The sequence below is a fragment of the Ochotona curzoniae genome, unplaced genomic scaffold (genome assembly GCF_017591425.1).
Source record: "Ochotona curzoniae isolate NIBS_2020 unplaced genomic scaffold, NIBS_Ocur_1.0 scaffold_3208, whole genome shotgun sequence".
Lineage (NCBI taxonomy): Eukaryota > Metazoa > Chordata > Mammalia > Lagomorpha > Ochotonidae > Ochotona > Ochotona curzoniae.
The window spans coordinates 7,840,002-7,857,782 of record NW_024467106.1 but is presented as its reverse complement, the minus strand read 5'-3'; the positions used below and the strand labels follow the sequence as shown (position 1 = coordinate 7,857,782).

General features: G+C 61.5%; 1 protein-coding gene across 2 annotated transcripts; it reads right to left on the bottom strand.

Moving 5' to 3' along the window:
- Nucleotides 1-1,719: 1,719 nt before the first annotated feature.
- Nucleotides 1,720-16,755, bottom strand: NR5A1 (nuclear receptor subfamily 5 group A member 1). Of its 2 annotated transcripts, XM_040963037.1 has the most exons (6): nt 16,630-16,755; nt 16,364-16,505; nt 14,454-15,079; nt 8,318-8,437; nt 7,010-7,157; nt 1,720-1,970 (listed from the first exon to the last, which is right to left on the bottom strand). In XM_040963037.1, exons 1-6 carry the CDS (start codon nt 16,729-16,731, stop codon nt 1,723-1,725), a joined length of 1,386 nt encoding a protein of 461 aa, XP_040818971.1. In that variant the 5' UTR covers nt 16,732-16,755; the 3' UTR covers nt 1,720-1,722. The 2 variants fall into 2 exon arrangements, with proteins under 2 accessions (XP_040818971.1, XP_040818972.1); XM_040963038.1 differs by lacking the exon at nt 8,318-8,437 and having other exon boundaries at nt 1,723-1,970; nt 16,630-16,731.
- Nucleotides 16,756-17,781: the final 1,026 nt, after the last annotated feature.

Sequence of the window (17,781 nt, the reverse complement as noted above, 5' to 3'; positions counted from 1 at the left end):
CTAAGTGGCACCTTTTTCTAATCAACACAGAGGCACAGGCCGACCAGGGGTTGGCCATGAAGATGACCTCGCAGTGACAGTCCAGGCCAGTGGCTGTGCCCCTATCCTCCCTGTTCCACTGTTTTGAAGTTGTGACCTATGCAAGTGGCTTTGAGCCTGGCTGGGAGGAGTGTCCCAAGCAGCTGGCCTTGCTCACTGCTGCCACCCAGTGGGGGTGGGGATGGCAGGAATTGTTGAGGGATGTGACCCAGAAAGGTCCTGGGCTGTGCAGCCAGGCAGGGGCGGACCAGGGTCTGTGGCCTCCTACGGATAACTGCCCCCCACCCATGCACAGGGGACACACAGAGACGGTGAGACACACAGTAGGTGCCCGCAAATGACCACACCCTTCTGTCCAAGATGGGAGCTGAGACCGGAAAGCCACAGCCACTCCCAGGCCTCCAGGATGAGGGACAATGTCACCTGGTGTCCCCTTCCGCACTCCCCACCCAGCTCTGCTCCAACCTCAGCCCACTCCTCCTCTATCCTGCATGACACCAGGAAGTCACCTGCCTGCTGCTCCCTCCCTCCACCCCCCAACTCCTTCATAGGCAAAAGCAGCTGGAAACTACTTGAAAATTTATTCCGGGGCTGCAGGGCTGGGGAGAACTTGTAAGGGCACTTGTTTTGGGGCGGTGGGTCTCTGGCCTTGGCAGGGGCACACAATTCAAGGGGCAGAGGTGGAAACTGAGACAGAGCGCTGAGAGGCAAGCGGGCAGCAGTGCCCAGCTCATGTGGCTGGGCAGGCTTGGCGCAAGCTGCAGCGGCTGTGTGAAAGCAGGCAGACATTGGGCTGCTCAGGCACAGTGGACGCCTGGGGCCTCGAGGCCTGAGAGCTGGGCTCAGCCTCCAGGGTTTGTTGCAAGGGACCCGATGCAACAGGGCCACGCAGGAGGGGCTCACTAGGACTCTTCATGATCCAGAGACCCACCCGGGGCCCTGCAAACCTCCCTCACACTCCCAAGCCCCCAGCCTTGGCAACCAGCACTTCTCTGGTTTGCTGTTGGGGCTGGGAAACAACAACTGCTAGCCCCCTGGGGATCCTCACTGGGAAAAAGAGGTGCCTACTCCCTGCCCAGATCAGAGCCTCAGAGCTCACACCTGCCATCGCACACCATTTTCCAGGGATACTTGGAGCTGAAAACAGGAACCCAAAGGGAGCAAGGAACACACAGGCACCTGCTGACTGCATCCTTGCAGATAAATACCAGCCCAAGGCCGGCCCGCTGTGGGTGGAGCTAGAAGTCCGGTGCTCTGGTGGGGGAGGGAACAGGAATCCGGGTCAGATCCCGCGCCTAGGCTCGCTTCTGCAAGAAGACTGACCTGGCAGGAGGACCAGGGAACAAATTCCAGCCTCCCTCTCTCGCCCTGTCCCCTGCCCCATGGCGGGATGGGGGTGAGGGATGCTCAACTTCTCCCTGTCTGTTTCCAGGTGAGGGGGAAGGGACGACCTCTGATCCGCGGAGACACAGAGGTCCACCAAGGGAATTCCCAACCCTCTCCCCTAGGCTGGACTCCAGGGCAGACACGGCCTGGAGCAGGGGAGGGAAGGGCTGGCGGTGCACCTCCACCTTCCTAAATAAGCGGCCTCCAGAGCTGGGGGCGGGGCCGAGGCGGGTGGGGCTCCTGGGCTGGCGTAGTAAAATAAACCATCTGGAGGGCGGGCCGGCCGCGGGCGCGGGCTCAGGTCTGCTTGGCCTGCAGCATCTCGATGAGCAGGTTGTTGCGTGGCATCTCGTTGCCCAGGTGCTTGTGGTACAGGTACTCCTTGGCCTGCATGCTTAGCGCCCGCACCTCCACCAAGCACAGCAGCAGCTGCTGGAACTTGTCCCCGCAGTGCGGGTAGTGGCACAGGGTGTAGTCGAGTAGCGCCGCGTTGGCCTTTTCCTGCGCGTCCTTCACCAGGCCGTGGTTGTTTAGGAGCTTGACGTCTGCGGAAGGAGGAGCGCCGGTCACTGCTGGCCAGAGACCCTTCCGCACGTCCAGCGCCCTTGGGGTGGTGGCCTCCAGCCGCCAAACCACCGCCAAACCACAGCCATCCTCACCACAGCTGACCCTCACCATCCTCAACAACCACCTGTCTCTACGGTGACGCCCACTGTCCTCGCTGTCACAGTGGTCATGAACAGCCTCACCAGGTGCACCCGCAGCACGCCGTGACTCTCTGACTGCTCCCCCCAGGAAAGGAGGGAGAGGAGAGACTCATGTGGCAGGGTGGCTAGGAGAATCCCGGCTGTCAGCAGGTGGATGAGAAGAGGGGGCATCCAGTACCAAGCTGGCCCTGCTGTTGTCATTGCTGTCGCTCTTCCACTATGCCACTGTCAAACCATCGCTGCCATCGCCACCACTGTCCCTGGTCACCGTGGTCAGAAGCACGGGGCACCGTCCTCCCACAGCCATCGCTGTCAGTGTCATCTCTGTGCTGGTCACCACTGTCCCCAACACCCTCCTTGCCGGGATGACCCCATCCTGGAGGACACTGGACACAGTTTGCCTCCCACCCCTGCCCAGTCCCTGGACCCCTGGAGAGGCGCTGTCCCAGGGCCTTCGGGGCACACATGGGTGTGCGTGTGGTGGCAATGAGGCAGCCGTGGGGGGCCGCTCCAGGGGAGCTGTGGGCAGCAAACAGAGCATACCAGTGGGTCTTTGCAGGCGTGGGCTGCGTGGAAAACACACAACCTCTAAGAGGAGGTCTTCAGGGCAGGGCCAATGGCATCCACTAAAGATGCCCAGAAGGCAGAGGAGGGAGCCAGGCCCTGCCAGGACCAGCAAGGGGGCTGGCATCAAGCCCACCCTGGGCTTGACCCTGCTGAGCCCCACCCCACCCCCAGCCCTACCCTGCCTGAGCCAGGGTGGCCAGGGACCCTTTCACCTTTCCCGTGGTCCCCAGCTTGCCCAACCCTGCTGCTGCGGGGGAGTCGGCCCTGTGCAGCCGGGTGCTAGCTAATCCCTGCTTAACGCCCACTGCGCCAGGGCAGCTCTTGCTCCAGGCAACCCTGATCCCCAGCCGCCCCTAGCACACCCCACCTAGGCTAGTGTTGTCCCAAGTCGGATTTAAGGAAACCCGAGCTGGGCCCTGGACGTCTGGCAGGGTCTGGCCTCCACACCTGCCCCCACCCCACCTCTCTGCCTCCTCCTCCCTCTCAGGGTCACTTTTATCATTACCTCCTGAGGCTCATCCTTTGTGACAGTTAGAGAAAGGGTCCCTGGTCCACAGGTTTCAGTGCCAGCTGCTCCCGCCCCAGGTGCTCTTGCACAGTGAACAACCTAGCCAACTGTACGTGGCATCTCCATTCTCTAGCCTGGCTGCCCCCAACTTGACCTCCTGAAAGCAAGAGGTGCAGACTGCCCCCCATCTCAATCCTGTTGCATCTATCTGCCCACTCCCTGGTCCCTAGGGTTGGGCAAGTCCCTGCTAGGGAGTGGGTGGGATGATCTGCCAGAAGATCAAGACCAGCTCAAAGCTGGAAAGGGGCTGGAAGGAAACAGCTGGGCAGTGGGGGTGGTGGGGGCGGAGGACAGGCCCGGACACTGTGGTGCAGGCCCTGGGTGGGAGGGTGGGGAGCATCAGGCCTGGCTTTACCAGGATTTACTGTTCTCCACTGCACCCAGCCAGGGACAGTGGGGTGAGGTGCAGCGGGGCAGGTCCTACCCCCAGCACTTCGCTGGCCTCCCAGTGGGCTGTGAGCCCCCTCTCTGTGCCATGCAGCCCAGCAACTGAGACCTACAGTGCCAGCGTGTGGCCCTGCCAGGCACTGTGCACCAAGCTCAGCTCATCCCCACAGACACCCGGACAGGCAAGGCAGGACACCTCGAGGCTCAGTCCACGCATGCCTGGAACCCAGGGGAGAGGGCAGAACCTGGGTGAAAAGCCAGGCCTGTGTGGGTCCAAATTGCAGTCTTCCCACCGCGGGCCAGAAGAGCGGGGAGGCAGCGCCACAGTCAGACACAGGCCCCACACCACTCTAAACTGCACCCTGTCCAGCCAGCTGTGTGTCCAAGGGCCCCGGGACCCTCCAGAGAGGCTGCAGACCCCTCCTTACCTGGCCACTCTGATGAGGCACTCTCCCTTCTCCAGAGAAACTACTAAAGGTTCAGGATCCCATGCGACAGATGGCTTAGGGTCCCACGGGCACCTGCTCACTTCCCACAGATGCTAGGACAGGCCTGGAGAGGCCCGCTGAACATGGCAGGTCCCAGCTCTACAGCCCGCTGGGTGTTCCTGGCCCAGTCACTTCCCTGCTGTGGATCTCGGCCTCCTGTCACTCACAGGGCGACCTGATTTGGACAGTCCCAGAGGTGGCCACGGGGAACTGGGCCAGTTCCCCCAAGCCTGCTCAGCTCCATGCAGTCCCAGAGGTGGGAGGGGGCTGTGTGATGGCACCCCCACCTCGGGGAGCAGCCCCTGCGAGCTCTGCGGAGCTGGGGGCCCCTGGGATCTCAGAAAAGCCCCCTTTTCACGGTTTAATTGAATATTTGAATAATCCTTTCATTCCAGCGAGGCATAAAGAATGTTGTCCCAATAGCGGTGACTCAGGCAGGCGCCCCCGCGCACAATGGCCCCTGGAGTGGGCTGCTATTCAGGCTGCCTTTTGTTGGCGCGGAGCAGTGGGTAAATTGCAAACGCTTAAGGGAATGCTGCCGCCGCTGCCTCAATGGGAATCAGGAAATCGAATGTTAGGTCAATCCATTAAGCTTCGATTAAGTCCTCCGCGGAACAATGCCAGCCGGGCCCATCTTCATAAACACCGTGATTGCCAGGAGAGAGGCACTAATTTTAATTAAACCTCCTTACCTGCCTCTGCGCCGCCTGCCCGAGACGGCTATTTAGTCGCCAAATGGCACCCTTCTGCAGAAGCAAGGCGAGGTGGGAAGCGCTGAGTGCGCTGGGGAGGGGCGGGGGATGCTGTCCAACCCAGAAGGCGCCACTCACCCGAGGGTGGCACCCGCCGTGCCAGCTGCAAGTCACAGGCAAGTTGCAGTCTCCCCCTGCCAGGTCCCAGCTTCCCTTCCAGCTCTGGGGGTCTGGGTGGGCTCATGGGAGGAGCCCAGGTAGGGCTGGCTGTCCCCTGCCCAGCCTTTTTTCATGCTGCAGGGCCGGGATCAAACGCAATGTGATGGTGTCACTTCCTGCTTACAAGGGACAGTTCAAGACTCTCAAGGCGTTCAAGGCCTTGCACGGTCCAGTCTCGGGCTACCGCTCCAGCTTCCCGGACACCCCCTTTTCGACCCCATGCAGCCATGCTGAAGTTTCCCCGATTCTCACCTGGGAATGACTCCAGGGCTGCTGGCTTTGTTTCCGCTTTCTGCAGCAGCCAGAAAGAAGGCCCCTCCTCCAGGAAGGCTTCCTTGCCCTTCTCTGGAACTGCCTTCTGCTTTCTGATCTTGCCTGACCACATAGTGGACTCCTTGGGCTCCCCGCCTGCCCTAGAGCCGGCCTGGGGCATGAACAGGTCTGCCTCCTTCTCCCGCTCCTCCTCCTGCTCTTCTTCCGGCCCGATTGTTCCAGCCTCACCAGACCCCTAGCTCCTCCAGCCACCCCGGCCAGACCCTGTGCCCAAGTCAAGCAGAGGCCCAGCAGGCGTGGCAGAGCCTGTGCAGACCCGCCTTCTTGCTCACAGTGCTGATGAGGCTAACAGTACAGAGGTGTGTGTGGCTGTGGGGCGTTCCCTCGCCACGCCCTCTGGCAAGGTCAGGGTTGGGATAAGCATTTGACCGCTCAGAAATAGCACAAGTCAGAGATCAAATTCAGAATCCAAGTGTCCTCCTCTAACCACCGGCAATGGGGCACACGCTCCCTGCGGCCTGCGCTGCCCAGCACAACAGTCTCTGTCCAGTGTCTCGGGCCTCAGCTGCCCATGTAGAAAATGGGACCAGGCCCCCGAGGGGCTGGGGTTCTCATGTCTGAGCATGGCCACAGTCACGCCCACCAGGAACTGGAGAAGCAGAGTGGGCCCAGCTGTGCCTGATCTCCCTCCGTGGAAAGAGGAATCCTGAATTAACCATGGGTGGCAGCCAGAGCCATGCTGGGCCCGGGAACCCCTAAGTACCTGGAGCTTTTGTGGGAGGAGGGGCTGGAAGCCAAGACCACACCCTGGTTCTTCGGGGGGGGGCACTCAAGGACAAGGGCAGCTCCCTGGGTCACCCACCCCTCCGCAGGACCCTCCATGGAGGACTGGGAATGGCACTCAGGTCAGGAACTGTTGCCCTGCTGATCACCGGACTCCCGTAAAGTTAATGCTCCAGCTCTGCCTCCCAGTGCCACCTGTGCCTCCGACCCCTTGTGCGTTCACAGCTCCCCGGCCACTTGGCCACCTGCACTCTTCACACGATGCAGCGCATGAAAAGTGAGTGGCCCACACAACTCCCGGGTCTGCATGTACACACAGGCTCAGCCACGTGCAGAGTGTGGGGTGCACACACTGCCACGGGCTTGGTGGGCGTTCCTGTTGGCTGGTGCCAACACCTGGAGTCGTGCAGGTGCTTAGCAAACATTTATGGAATAAGCAAATGGATGAGAAAATAGATCTAGCCCTCCAAGAGCTCAGAGTGAGAACTTGGGCCCCCACTAAGTCTGGCAATTCAGGAAAACAGGGCACCCAGGGCGGGAGCCAGCAACAGAAAGCCCGAACCCTGAAGCTTTCCTGCCGGGCCGAGCTCCTCTGGGGTAAGCTGCCAGCGACCTCCAAGGTCCTCAGACAGGGGTCCTTAGTCTATGGTGGAGGGGGGGCGGCGTCTATGGCATTACTCTGGCCCCATTTACACCCCCTCAGAGAAACCCAGTACCCAAGGGGAAGCAGCCCCCATTCCCAGACCCAGGCACCTGCACACCCTCACAAGGGAGGGGTCCTTTTCCCCTGCCCTAGCCCATCGTGGTCACTGTGGCTGGACAGAGCGCCTCTCAGGGCCCTGCCCATAGCCCTGCACCATCCTCCTGCCGGCCCTGGGGGGCCTTCCCTGCCCCACTCACCCAGGCTGAAGAGGATGAGGAACTTGAGGCAGACGAACTCTTGGCGGTCCAGCTGCAGTGCGTGCAGCTGCAGCACCAGCTCCTGGGCCCGCAGCACCAGGTTGTGCAGCAGGGAGCCTGCCTGGGCAGCCACCGTGGTCAGCTCCACCTGGGCAAGTCAGAGGGTGTTGTCAGAGGGGTGCTCAGGCATGGGCCAGGGGGCACAGCGTGTGAGGCTCTGACCAGGGACATAGATGGGAGGCACCCATTAGTCAAGGCCAGGAGTGCCAGGCCTGGGAACCAGAGGGGTGCAGGTAGCACCTACTCGGGAGCCTGGAACCCTCCAGCACTCTTTCCTAGTTCTCTTCAACCTGCTGGGCCTAGAGCTGAGGACACCCCATTCACCTTACAGCAGCAGACGGGACCCCTGGCAGTCAGCTGGGCTGGCAGCTGAAGGTTTCACCTCACCCAGAAGGCCACGGCCTGGCCCAGGGGTGGTGCCACCAGCATCCATGTAGAGAGTGCCACCTTGGGCTGGGTGTAGGGAGCAAGGGGGCAAGGGGAGGGCAGGTCTGGGTAACCACACATGGACACATCCACACACGGACACAGTCATGGCCCTGCCCGCCAGCATGTTCACAAAGTGAAGACACCACACTCCAGGATTGCTCTGTAACAGACCCACCCACGCCTGTGTGTGTCAGTCAGATGGTGATGGACAAACATCCACACCCACGGCCATATGGACTTGGACACAGTGACACTCTTGGCCTATACTTGTTCTCTGGGGACCAACATGCCCTGTCCCTCTGCTGGCTTGAGACAACCAGGTGGGAACTCCTGCCAGGCCCCAGTATGCTGAGCGAAGTAGCTGCCCCCCTAATATCCCTCCCTGCCTCCCCACCTGCTCCCTCCAGCATCTGGCTGTGTCCCTCCTGCGGCCCCACCCCTGCTCCCAGCCCTGTCATTTCATTCCTATTTTCCTACCATCAAGGGCAAATGATTCAGTCATTCTCTCATTCTCATCTATTCATTCATTTAGGAGTTTTGCCCACTTACCCAGTCCCACCAACCCCAGCAGCCTCATCTCTAATGAGCCCCTTCCACACCCACAGCAGCTGCACTCCCTAAGCTTTCCTCTCTTCTTCCATCTCCCAAGGGTGTCCCCAGGGTCCTGCCACAGCCTCAGGGAGCCTCTCTGATCCTCCCTTCTTGTGCTGCTCCTCTCGAGGCTAGGGTTGGGCAGGTAGCAGAGTGAGGGGCCGCTGTGTCCTCAGAGCTCAGGCACAGGGCTGGCGAGGGGCTGGGGTTGGATGGCAGGGCAGTCACCTCTTGCCCGGTAACTAGTAGGATGCTGCCCTCCTTGCCGTACTGGATCTGGCGGTAGACGTGGTCAAACACCAGCAGCTCACTCCAGCAATTCTGCAGCAGTGTCATCTGGTCGGCCACCTGCAACAAAGCCACACAAGGGCTCAACCAGCCAGCTGGGGCAGAGCCGGTCTCCTCCTGCTGCTCATTGGTGCCCCCTCTGCCTGCCCATCCGCCTGGCACTGGGGGTCCCAACTCTGCCTGGGACAAGTCATGTGGCCTTACACAAGTTCCAAAAGTTTCCTGTTTCAGAAGCTTCACCTGTCAAGTGGGCACAGTACACAGATGGCCAAGCATCCATATGTGAGCACCCAACGAGTATCAGCAATTGGTGGCCAACTGGACACTCTGGGAGGGACCACTTCAACTCCAGGCAGTACTGCCTGCATCATGGGCCTGGGATCAGTCTGCTAGGCAGCCTTGGCCACTTTAAAAGCAATCAGAGGAGGACCCTGAGGGCAGCCCAGGGCCCTCTGCTCAACTCAAGCCCTCACCTTCCCCACTCCCCCAGGGAAGACAAGAGGACCCAGGGGCTGGGGCTGGCTTGGTTTCACGGCAGGCAGGACTCAACCAGGTCACATGCTCAGCCCCCAGGCCCTGGGCACAGGGCACGGATGGCCCCTTTGGATGTCTTCCAATTCTGGGGCAGGGGGAGGAGAGGGGAGACCCTGTCGCCCTCCAGTGAGAGTGACCTTCTGGACCATGGGCTGAGGAGCATGTGAAGCCAGAGTCAGGAGGCTCCAGGGCCATGCCCCCATTTTGTCTGTTTTAGGTAAAGAATTTGCCACCTAGGGCTGACATTGTGAGCAAAGCTGATTAAGCCACCTCTTGTGATGTTGGCATTCCTTATTGGAACACCAATTCCAGTCCCTGCTGCTTTACTTCCCATCCAGCTCCCTGTTAACACCCTGGGAAAAGCAATGGGGTACAGCCCCAAGTCCTTGAGCCCCCGCACCCCCGTGGGAGCTCCACAAGGCATTGCAGGCTCCGCATCCATACGTGTGGCCATACGCTGGCCATTCGGGCTTTGCTCTGTGCCAGCCCCAGCCATGGCAGCCATTTGGAGAGCGAACCAGCAGGTGGAAGAGCTGTCCCTCTGTCTCTCTCCCGCTGTTACTTTGCCTTTCAAATAAATAAATCTTAAGAAAAAAAAAAAAAAAGAAAAATGAGCAAACAGAATCCGTCACCCAGAGTTGGGTGAAGGACTTTACTGAGGTCACCCAGAGGCAGAGCCGGGCCCAAACCATGGCTGGCATTGCTGGGACAGTCTCCATGGTGATAAGCAGCCCACTGGGCACATGGTAGAGCCCCAGCCCCTCTCGGTAGCCACCACCTGCTCAGCAGGGATTCTCAGGGCAGCATTCTGAGTGGTGAACATAGACCACATCACTGTGTGCTCCAGGCCCGGGAGGATGCTACAGCTGTTACATCCGGGCACAGAGAGGCCGAATGCCCACAGCTCTGTGTGGTTACACCTGACACTCTTACCAGCCAGGGGTGGAGGAAGAGCTGCTGCCCCCACAGGTGCAGTCAGTCTCACTCAGGCTCCTGTCGCCCCCAAACCTTTCTGGGTGTCCTTCACACCCCAGGCATATGGAACACACCCCTTCTGGGAGCACCAACCCATGCCCCTGCCTTCCCTGGGACAGGTCCAGCTCCTTGCTGGCCCCCAAAGGAGGGGTCAGTGAGCAGCTGGTGCACACATTTGTGCGCCCCAAGACAGTGGTGCATGCAGAGTACAGAGAAGCTCCTGCTGAGCGGCCCCCAGGGGAGAGAAATATCTCCCTCAGCACCCCGTCTGTCCTCGGGCAGAGAAAAGGGGAAACAGGTAGAGAGACAGAGAGAGGAGCTGGACACAGACCAGGTCCTCCGTGCTCACCGACCGCCTCCTCCTCCCTTCCCCACACCAACTCAGTCCACTTGTCCCCTTCCACCTGGAGACCCAGCCCAGCCGGGACGCCCCATCAGCCCTGGATGGGAGGGGCTGGACAGATAGCCGAGCCAGCAGGGGTGGACCTAGGCAAGCGCCCCTCACACTTCTCCCCTTCCAAGGCACTACACCACAGTATCTAAGGATGGAGGCAAGCTCAGGCCATATTGCCTGTGTCCCATTGGCATTCTGCCCATATTTCAGAGAAAGCAAACTGAGGCTTGACAAAGATAACTGCAAGGGGCAAGGCTCTGCTCACTTGCCCCCTCCCCTGGCTGGAGGCCCCGGCAGGAGGGTGCCTGCTGCAAGTCACACTGTGGGCAACTCAGATGGGGCAGAGGAGGGGAGCATGGAGGCTAAGCAGGGCTGAGCTCTGCACCCCACTCAGTGTGGGCCCAGCTGAAGGCACAGGGGGTGGGGTGGAAGGCCCAAGATAAGGCGGAGGATTAGGAGATAAGGCAGCGGGCAAAGGGGTCACAGTGACCTAACCGTCCCAGCCCAGGGAACAGCGCCTGTGCCCAGAGATCCGGGAGACGGACCAGTCCTGCCCTACGAGGTGGGTGGGGCAGCAGAGCAGAGAGACACAGGCAGACATGCAAACGCTGATGCCTCATGCCCTATATTTACCTCCATACCAGGTGTGTGTGCCCCTTGGTCCCTGGTTCCTGTTCTGTGGTAGAAGGAAGGCTCACGTGCTGCCCCTCGTGGGGGGCTCTGGGATGCTGGGCCAGTAGGTTCCCACCCACACCATGGCCCAGCCAGTATGAGCATACACACACACACACACACACTCACACACACAAAAATGAGCACACATACACACATCCCTCTTCATTTAAAAGCAAGCCGGAGCTGTGGCTGGTAGTTCTGCATGAGAAAGCAGGCGCCTGGAGACCTCACTTCACCAGGACCACTGCCTTCCACTTTCTTGAGCTTCTCCCAACACAGAGGGGGAACAAGAACTTTTGCAGCCAGGGACTCTGGGGGACCCTGCTAGCTGGGCCACAAATCTTCCTGGATCCTTGACACAGTGTAGCCTGCCTGGGACACCGGGAATTTATGGCAGCTGCTTGACCTGCCTGCCCACAGGCCCCCCAGCCGGGCCTCAAGCCGAAGGTCAGCGGGCATGGTAATTCTCTGGGGACTGTTCTGCCATGGGCTAGCCACGGCGCTGTCCCGGCCGTGATTGCTGGGTCATCATTTGTCAGCCAGGACTGACAGCGAAATGCAGCTATCTATCTGGGCAATTAAGTCTGCCCCGGCGGGGGCCTTGGCGCTGGGCCGGGAATGGAGGGGCCTGACCATTAGGTCTCTGAGAGCCCCCTCTCCCTCCCTGATGGCTATGGGGCCCTCTGCCAGGTGTCTGTCACGGGAAGTGGCCAAGCTGTCGGGCTCTGGGCAGCTAGGAAAGGCCCACCTCCTCTGCCTCAGCCCTGGGCATTCACTGATTTGCTCCGGAGCTCAGCAGGAGCGTGGATACAATGCACTCTCTCCCTACTCTACCTGCCCATCTAGGCTCGGACAGCTCTGTGCACGTGGCAGAGCAGAACATGAAGCGAGGGGAGCTGACCCGTAGGTCCTGGGACCTTGGTGTGTGTGGTGGGCCCTGAGCCAAATCCATCACCTGTCCTACCTTGCCTAGCCACTGCACGGGAAGTGGGTGTTACTTAAACTCCGCCCATTTTGTACAAGAGGAAACCAGGCACAGGTGTGCAGTCACTTGCCCGGGGTTACACAGCGTGTGAGTGGTCGAGCCGGGAGCCTGATAGCAAGCCTCTGGTCTTTGGCTTCTGTGCCTCCACAGATCCAAAAGACTGTGGCTGCAAACAATAGAAATGGAAAGGCAGAGACAGCCAGCTGAGCTAGGAAAGAGGAAGTCGGGAGGGGGCGGCACTGTGGCACTGTAGGTTAAGCCGCTGCCATCCCATATGGGCAACGGTTTGAATCTGGCTGGTCCAGATTTCTGCTACTGTTTGTGGGAAAGCAGTTGGAAGATGGCTCAGGTGCTTGGGCTCCTGCAACCATGTGGGAGACCAAGAAGAAGTTCCTGGCTCCTGACTTGGAATCGATCAGCTCAACTCTGGCTGTTGTAGCCATTTGGAGATTGAGGCAGCAGACAGAAGATCTTCTCTCTCTCTTTAAAGATTTATTTATTTATTGTTGGAAAGTCAGATATACAGAGAGAAAGAGAAGCAGAGGGAAGATCTTCCATTTTCTGATTCACACCCCAAGTGACCACAATGGCCGGAGCTGAGCTGTTCCAAAACCAGGAGCTTCTTCTTCTACGTGGGTGCAGGGTCCCAAGGCTTTGGGCCGGTCTTGACTGCTTTCCCAGACCACAAGCAGGGAGCTGGATGGGAAGCAGGGATGCAGAGACATGAACCCACATGGGATCCTGGTGTGTGCAAGGCGAGGACTTTAGCTGCTAGGCTACTGAGCTGGGCCCCTCTCTATTTTTCAATAAAAATAAACACAGGTCATCCATCTGGTGCCCAAGAGGTTCCCAGCCCTGTAGGGGAAGCAGGCTCCTCCCTGGCTCAGCCCCCACAGGCTGCCCATCATCCACACCCAAGGATCCCCCTCCTGGTCCAAGCACTGCTTCTGACCCACCAACTCCTGTGGCTCTGCATCACAGAAGTGCCTGGAATGCAGGAAGCGAGGTCTCAGCCCACGCTACTCCCACCACCACCTGGAGGGTCTTTTGCTGCCCATTGGCCCCCTCTGCTCTGGGCACTCCTCCTGGGCACTGCCCAGAGCATGTCCCATGTCTCCCTAGGACCACTTTCTGTCGCGAGGAGGGGTCCACCTGGAGGTGGGGAGCTGGAGTTGACCCAAAGGGGTAACAGAGCCACTCAGTCTTGCACCCCGGCTTTTTGACCACTTCAGCCCAGACCTTTGCAAGGAGCCCCACATGGTCCATGGGGCCAGCGGGAAGGAAGCCGATGCAGCTGGCACTTGTGGGCAAGGGTTCTCACTGAGGGGTGCCCCGTGGGCACCTCCCGGGCACCCTTCAGGGGCTCTGCAAAGCGGAAATAGGAAGGTTTGCACCGCAGGCAAGCCCGAAGCAGGAAAAAACACTCAGTGGAGCTGGGACAAAAGCGCCTCCCTTGCTGTGTGCAAAACCCCCGGGGGCCCGGAAGACAGCCAGAGGAAGTGCCCTGCCCCTGGACTCAGGGCTGCAGAGGGCTACGAATTCTCTGTCCCTCCCCCAACTCCCCACCCCCTGCCCGCACAGAGGCTCCAGGGAAGTCTTGGCCATGGTGGGGAGGCGGTATGGCGGTGAGGGGGGGAAGGGGAGAAGCAGCTGGAACCAAGTGGAAGCTTAAGAGTTCCTTGTGACTGGTGACAGGTGATGGCAGGTGGCAATATTCAAGGCCCCATAGCGACTAGGGGAGACTTGGTGCCACCTCAGGTCCAGCTTCGTGATGGTTCTTGAATACCCAACGCCCACACCCCACCTCGTTGCCCCTCCATGCCAGCCAGGGCACACAGTGCCCCCAGGCCCATCCGGCCACGTGGCCCTGGAGGAAGCCCAGGTCTGAGTGGCGTCAGCACTGACAATACAGCTCAAGGCTGCCATGGCCCCGCGAGCAGGGCACGGGGCCCTGCTATTTATGGCCAGCCCTGGGCTGGGGGGGGCAGCCCTTCCCTAAGGGGGGGGCTGGAGGAGGAGGAGGGGTGGGCCTTGACCGGGCTCCAGGGGCCAGCCAGCAGCTAGGGTATGGAGGGGCCTCAAGCCCTGCCCACCACATAGCAGGTGACTGGAAAGTTCTTCCCTAGGTCTGCCTCTGTGGCTTCTGCTGCTTCAGCTACTTCGACGGAGGGTGAGACAAGACCAAGGAGAAAGGTGATGTTGTCTGCCTAGCTCCCCTGTGCACGCATGTGCACACGCATGAACACACTGTCCCATCGTGTCTAAGAGTTGTAGGGGTGGAGGGAGAAGGGCATGCAAGGTCAGCAAGGATTGGCATCCTGTCTGGTGAGGATGGGATCTTGGGGTCAAGACAGCATCCAAGAGTCCCCAGGAAGCACCCAAGGTAGGGGACCAGAGATGCAGAAACAGCAGAGGCTGGAAAACCACAGCGCACCAGGCAGGGAGAGGCCACACAGACAGCAAGGACGCCTGTGACCTTGTGTCCAGACACTCCACCTGGTACAGGGACTCACCTCCAGCTCCTTGAAGACCATGCAGCGGCGTGCCCAGTCCACGATGGAGATGAAGGTCTGGTCGGCCATCCTGCACAGCAAGCCGAAGGGCGCAGGCTGCTCCGGTCGGCCCTTGGCCGGTTCCTGCAAGCAGCCCACAATGCGCGCCCGCACTTGGTCTTCATCGGGCTCCAGCTGCAGCAGCTGCAGGATGAGCTCAGGCACCCCAGGCCCCCCCGAGAAGGGCTCTGGGTAGTTGTATGGTGGTCCGGGCTGTGGGGGACTGGCATAGGGCTCTGGGTACTCAGACTTGATGGCGCGACCAGGGAAGCTGGGGTAGAGGTAGCCGGCCAGCGGGCCGTGGGCGCTGGGCACGGCCATGGGCAGCGCTGGGGCCCCAAAGTCGCCCAGAGGCCCAGGGGGTGGGCATGAGGCCAGGCCCTTGGGCTCAGGGGCATGCAGAGAGGAGGGGAGCAGGTAGTCCGGTGGGGGAGGAGGAGGAGGAGGTACCCCCATTGGGGGGCCGGTCTCAAGCTTGAAGCCATTGGCCCGAATTTGCGCCTTCTTCTGCTGCTTCAGGGCCCGATCCCGCTTGTACATGGGTCCGAACTTGTTCCGGCCGCCCCGCATACGGTCAGCACGCACAGCTATGGGCAGGGGCAAAGTCAGTGTCACCACCCCCAGGGAGTATCGGGGACTCACCATTGCAGTACCTACTGTCCCACCCTCCCCACACTCCTCCGTGGTCCAGCAATGCCTCAACCCCTGCCAATCCTTTTCATGCTGGGTGTGTGTAAGAAGTGCCCCAGGCTGAGAGACCCTGGAGGCTCAGCTCTGGTGCCCAACACAGAGCCTGGCAGGGAAATGGCAGCGGGAAGGGGCCCTGGGCTCAATCACATGCTGGGTGCTGGCGGCCAGCAGCTGGACTGTCTGCCTGACTCGGTTGAACTCCCACTGCCTCCCACCCAGGCTTCCAATCTGAAGCTGAGTTTAGGGCTGTGCTGGGGGAGGGGCCCTCACTGGCTGACCAGATGTTCTCTGGTATGGCCAAGAATGTGTCACCGGCCAGACCCAACAGGTGCATCTCTGTAGCCCCTGTGCAGACAGGACCCCACCCTGTGCTCTGGGAGGAGGGAGAGAGCAGGAGTGACCTGCAGGGATAGGAGGGGGTTGGGGAGCAGACCACTAGGACCCCGATCTGGAAGGCGGGCTATGGCCATGGGGCAGGACAACGCTCCACCTCGCGTCTGCCCAGGACCCCTCCTCTAGGCGGTTGGCCGTGTGGTCTGCAGCTCCGGAGCCCTACGAGCTCTGTAGGCTGTTCAAAAGCTTTGGCCAACAGCTGCCGGCTCGGCGCACAGCCCGACTGGGGCCGGCGGGCTGGGAGCAATGCCTTTCCACCCTGGGAGAGCCCCAGGCCTCGCTGCTGACACATCTCTCTCCCCTCATCCTCTGCAGAGACAGCGGGGGGCTGCGGGTTGTCGGGCCTGGGTCCTGGGCAGATCCTTGCTACCGGCCCCACCAGGGATCTGGCTGCCAGAATGAGCCCGTTGAAGAAGGACGCTTCGGGTGGGTCGACGGACAAAAGATGGGCTGGCTGAGAAAGGGCTGGCCAGGGACTGGGGACAGAGAGGATGATGATGATAACGACATTAATGATGGCCAGGGACCCTGCACCAGGTCCATCCTTACATTGACCAGGGGGAGAGAACGTGTTACTCCCCAGATGGGGACCGGTAGCTTCTGGAGGTTAGGAACTTGCCCCAATGCGCGGAGGGCAGAGTTTGGGGATCAGCGGGAGCGGTCGGGAGGAACCCCGCAGATGCTAGCCTGGCTCTGCCTCCAGGCTCCCCAGGCTGTCCGCAGGAAGGGGTTCGTTTGCTAGGTCGGGGACCACCTCCCCATCGGGCCCGCGGGGCGCGGGCGCGCACCTTCCAGTCGCATCCCCACCGTCAGGCACTTCTGGAAGCGGCAGAAGGGACAGCGCTTGCGCTGCGTCTTGTCGATTTTGCAGCTCCGGCTCTCGGTGCACGTGTAGTGTTTGTTGTTCTGCACCGTGCGCTTGAAGAAGCCCTGCGGGACAGGGGCGTGAGCACCGGTCGGCCGGTCCCCTCGGGGCTCGGCAGGGGCCCCAGCGGCGACGGCCACGGCAGTCCCGCCCGCCAGCCCTCACCGCGCTCTCAGGCCCGCCGCTCACCTTGCAGCTCTCGCACGTGAGCAGCCCGTAGTGGTAGCCGGACACCTTGTCCCCGCACACGGGGCACAGTTCGTCCAGGTCCTCGTCGTACGAATAGTCCATGCCCGCGGCGTCCGCCTGCGAAGGAAGGAGCGGCTCGCCGCGGGGCCCCGGGCTGGCCGCGTGCCGCTAAGCCGACCCGGTGGACCCCCGCACACCGTGGCTGCGGCCGCCACCCCAAAGCGGCCGGGGGGCCAGCTCGTCGGCGGCACCCACGGGTCAGTGCCGCGCCGCCCCCACCCCGGAGGGCGCCCCAGCAGCCTCCAGCCGGGTGCGCACCCCACGCCCGGCTGGCCCTGGCCTCGCCGCCCCTCCCGGGGGCCTCCGCACACGCGGCCCGCGCCGAGCCCGATCCGAGACCCTCGGATTCGATGTACTTCGATCCAGATTCGTTTGCCTGAGAACAAAACCCGGATTCTGAGAAAGAAACAATAATAAAAGAAAGAAAGAAACCCGCATGGGCTGGAGTGCGGGCGGAGGCGCCGGGGAGCCCCGCCGAGTCCCCCGAGTGTTCCGAGGTCCGAGGCTGGGATTGGCACCGGCGCTCAGGTGCCGGACGCGGGGGACCCCCGAGCTACCCGCTGTACGGGAGCGAACTCGGGGGATGACGACGGGGCCACGGGGCCCACGGAGGCACGGAAGCTGAGGCAGACGCTGGCACTGCCAAGGAGGGAGGAAGAGAGCGAAAAGGCTGCCGGGGCCCCAGGGATTCCAGGCACAGGGTCCGAGACGCGGGCACAGAGAGCAGACAGACAGAGGCAGGGAAGCCCGCAGCAAGGCCGAGGCCGGGCGACAGGGAGCGGGAGCGCGGGACGGGGCAAGGCGCAGGAGGCGGCGGGCTCCCAGGCGAGGTGGCCCCGTACGGGCCGCCCCGCACAGCGGCCCCCGGCCAGGGTGGCGCAGCCCGACGGCGCCCGGGACCTGCAGCCCGAACGCCCCGAACCGCCTCACCCCGGCCCGGGGAGGGCCGAGACAAAGCCCGCAGGATGTCCCAGCTCCGCAGCGCCCAGACGTCGGGCGGAGACCCCCGAGGGCTCCTCTGGCCAGCCGCCCCCCGCCCCCAGGCCGGGAACCACCTAGAGCGGAGAGTCCCCAAGCCCCGAGGCAGCCAGA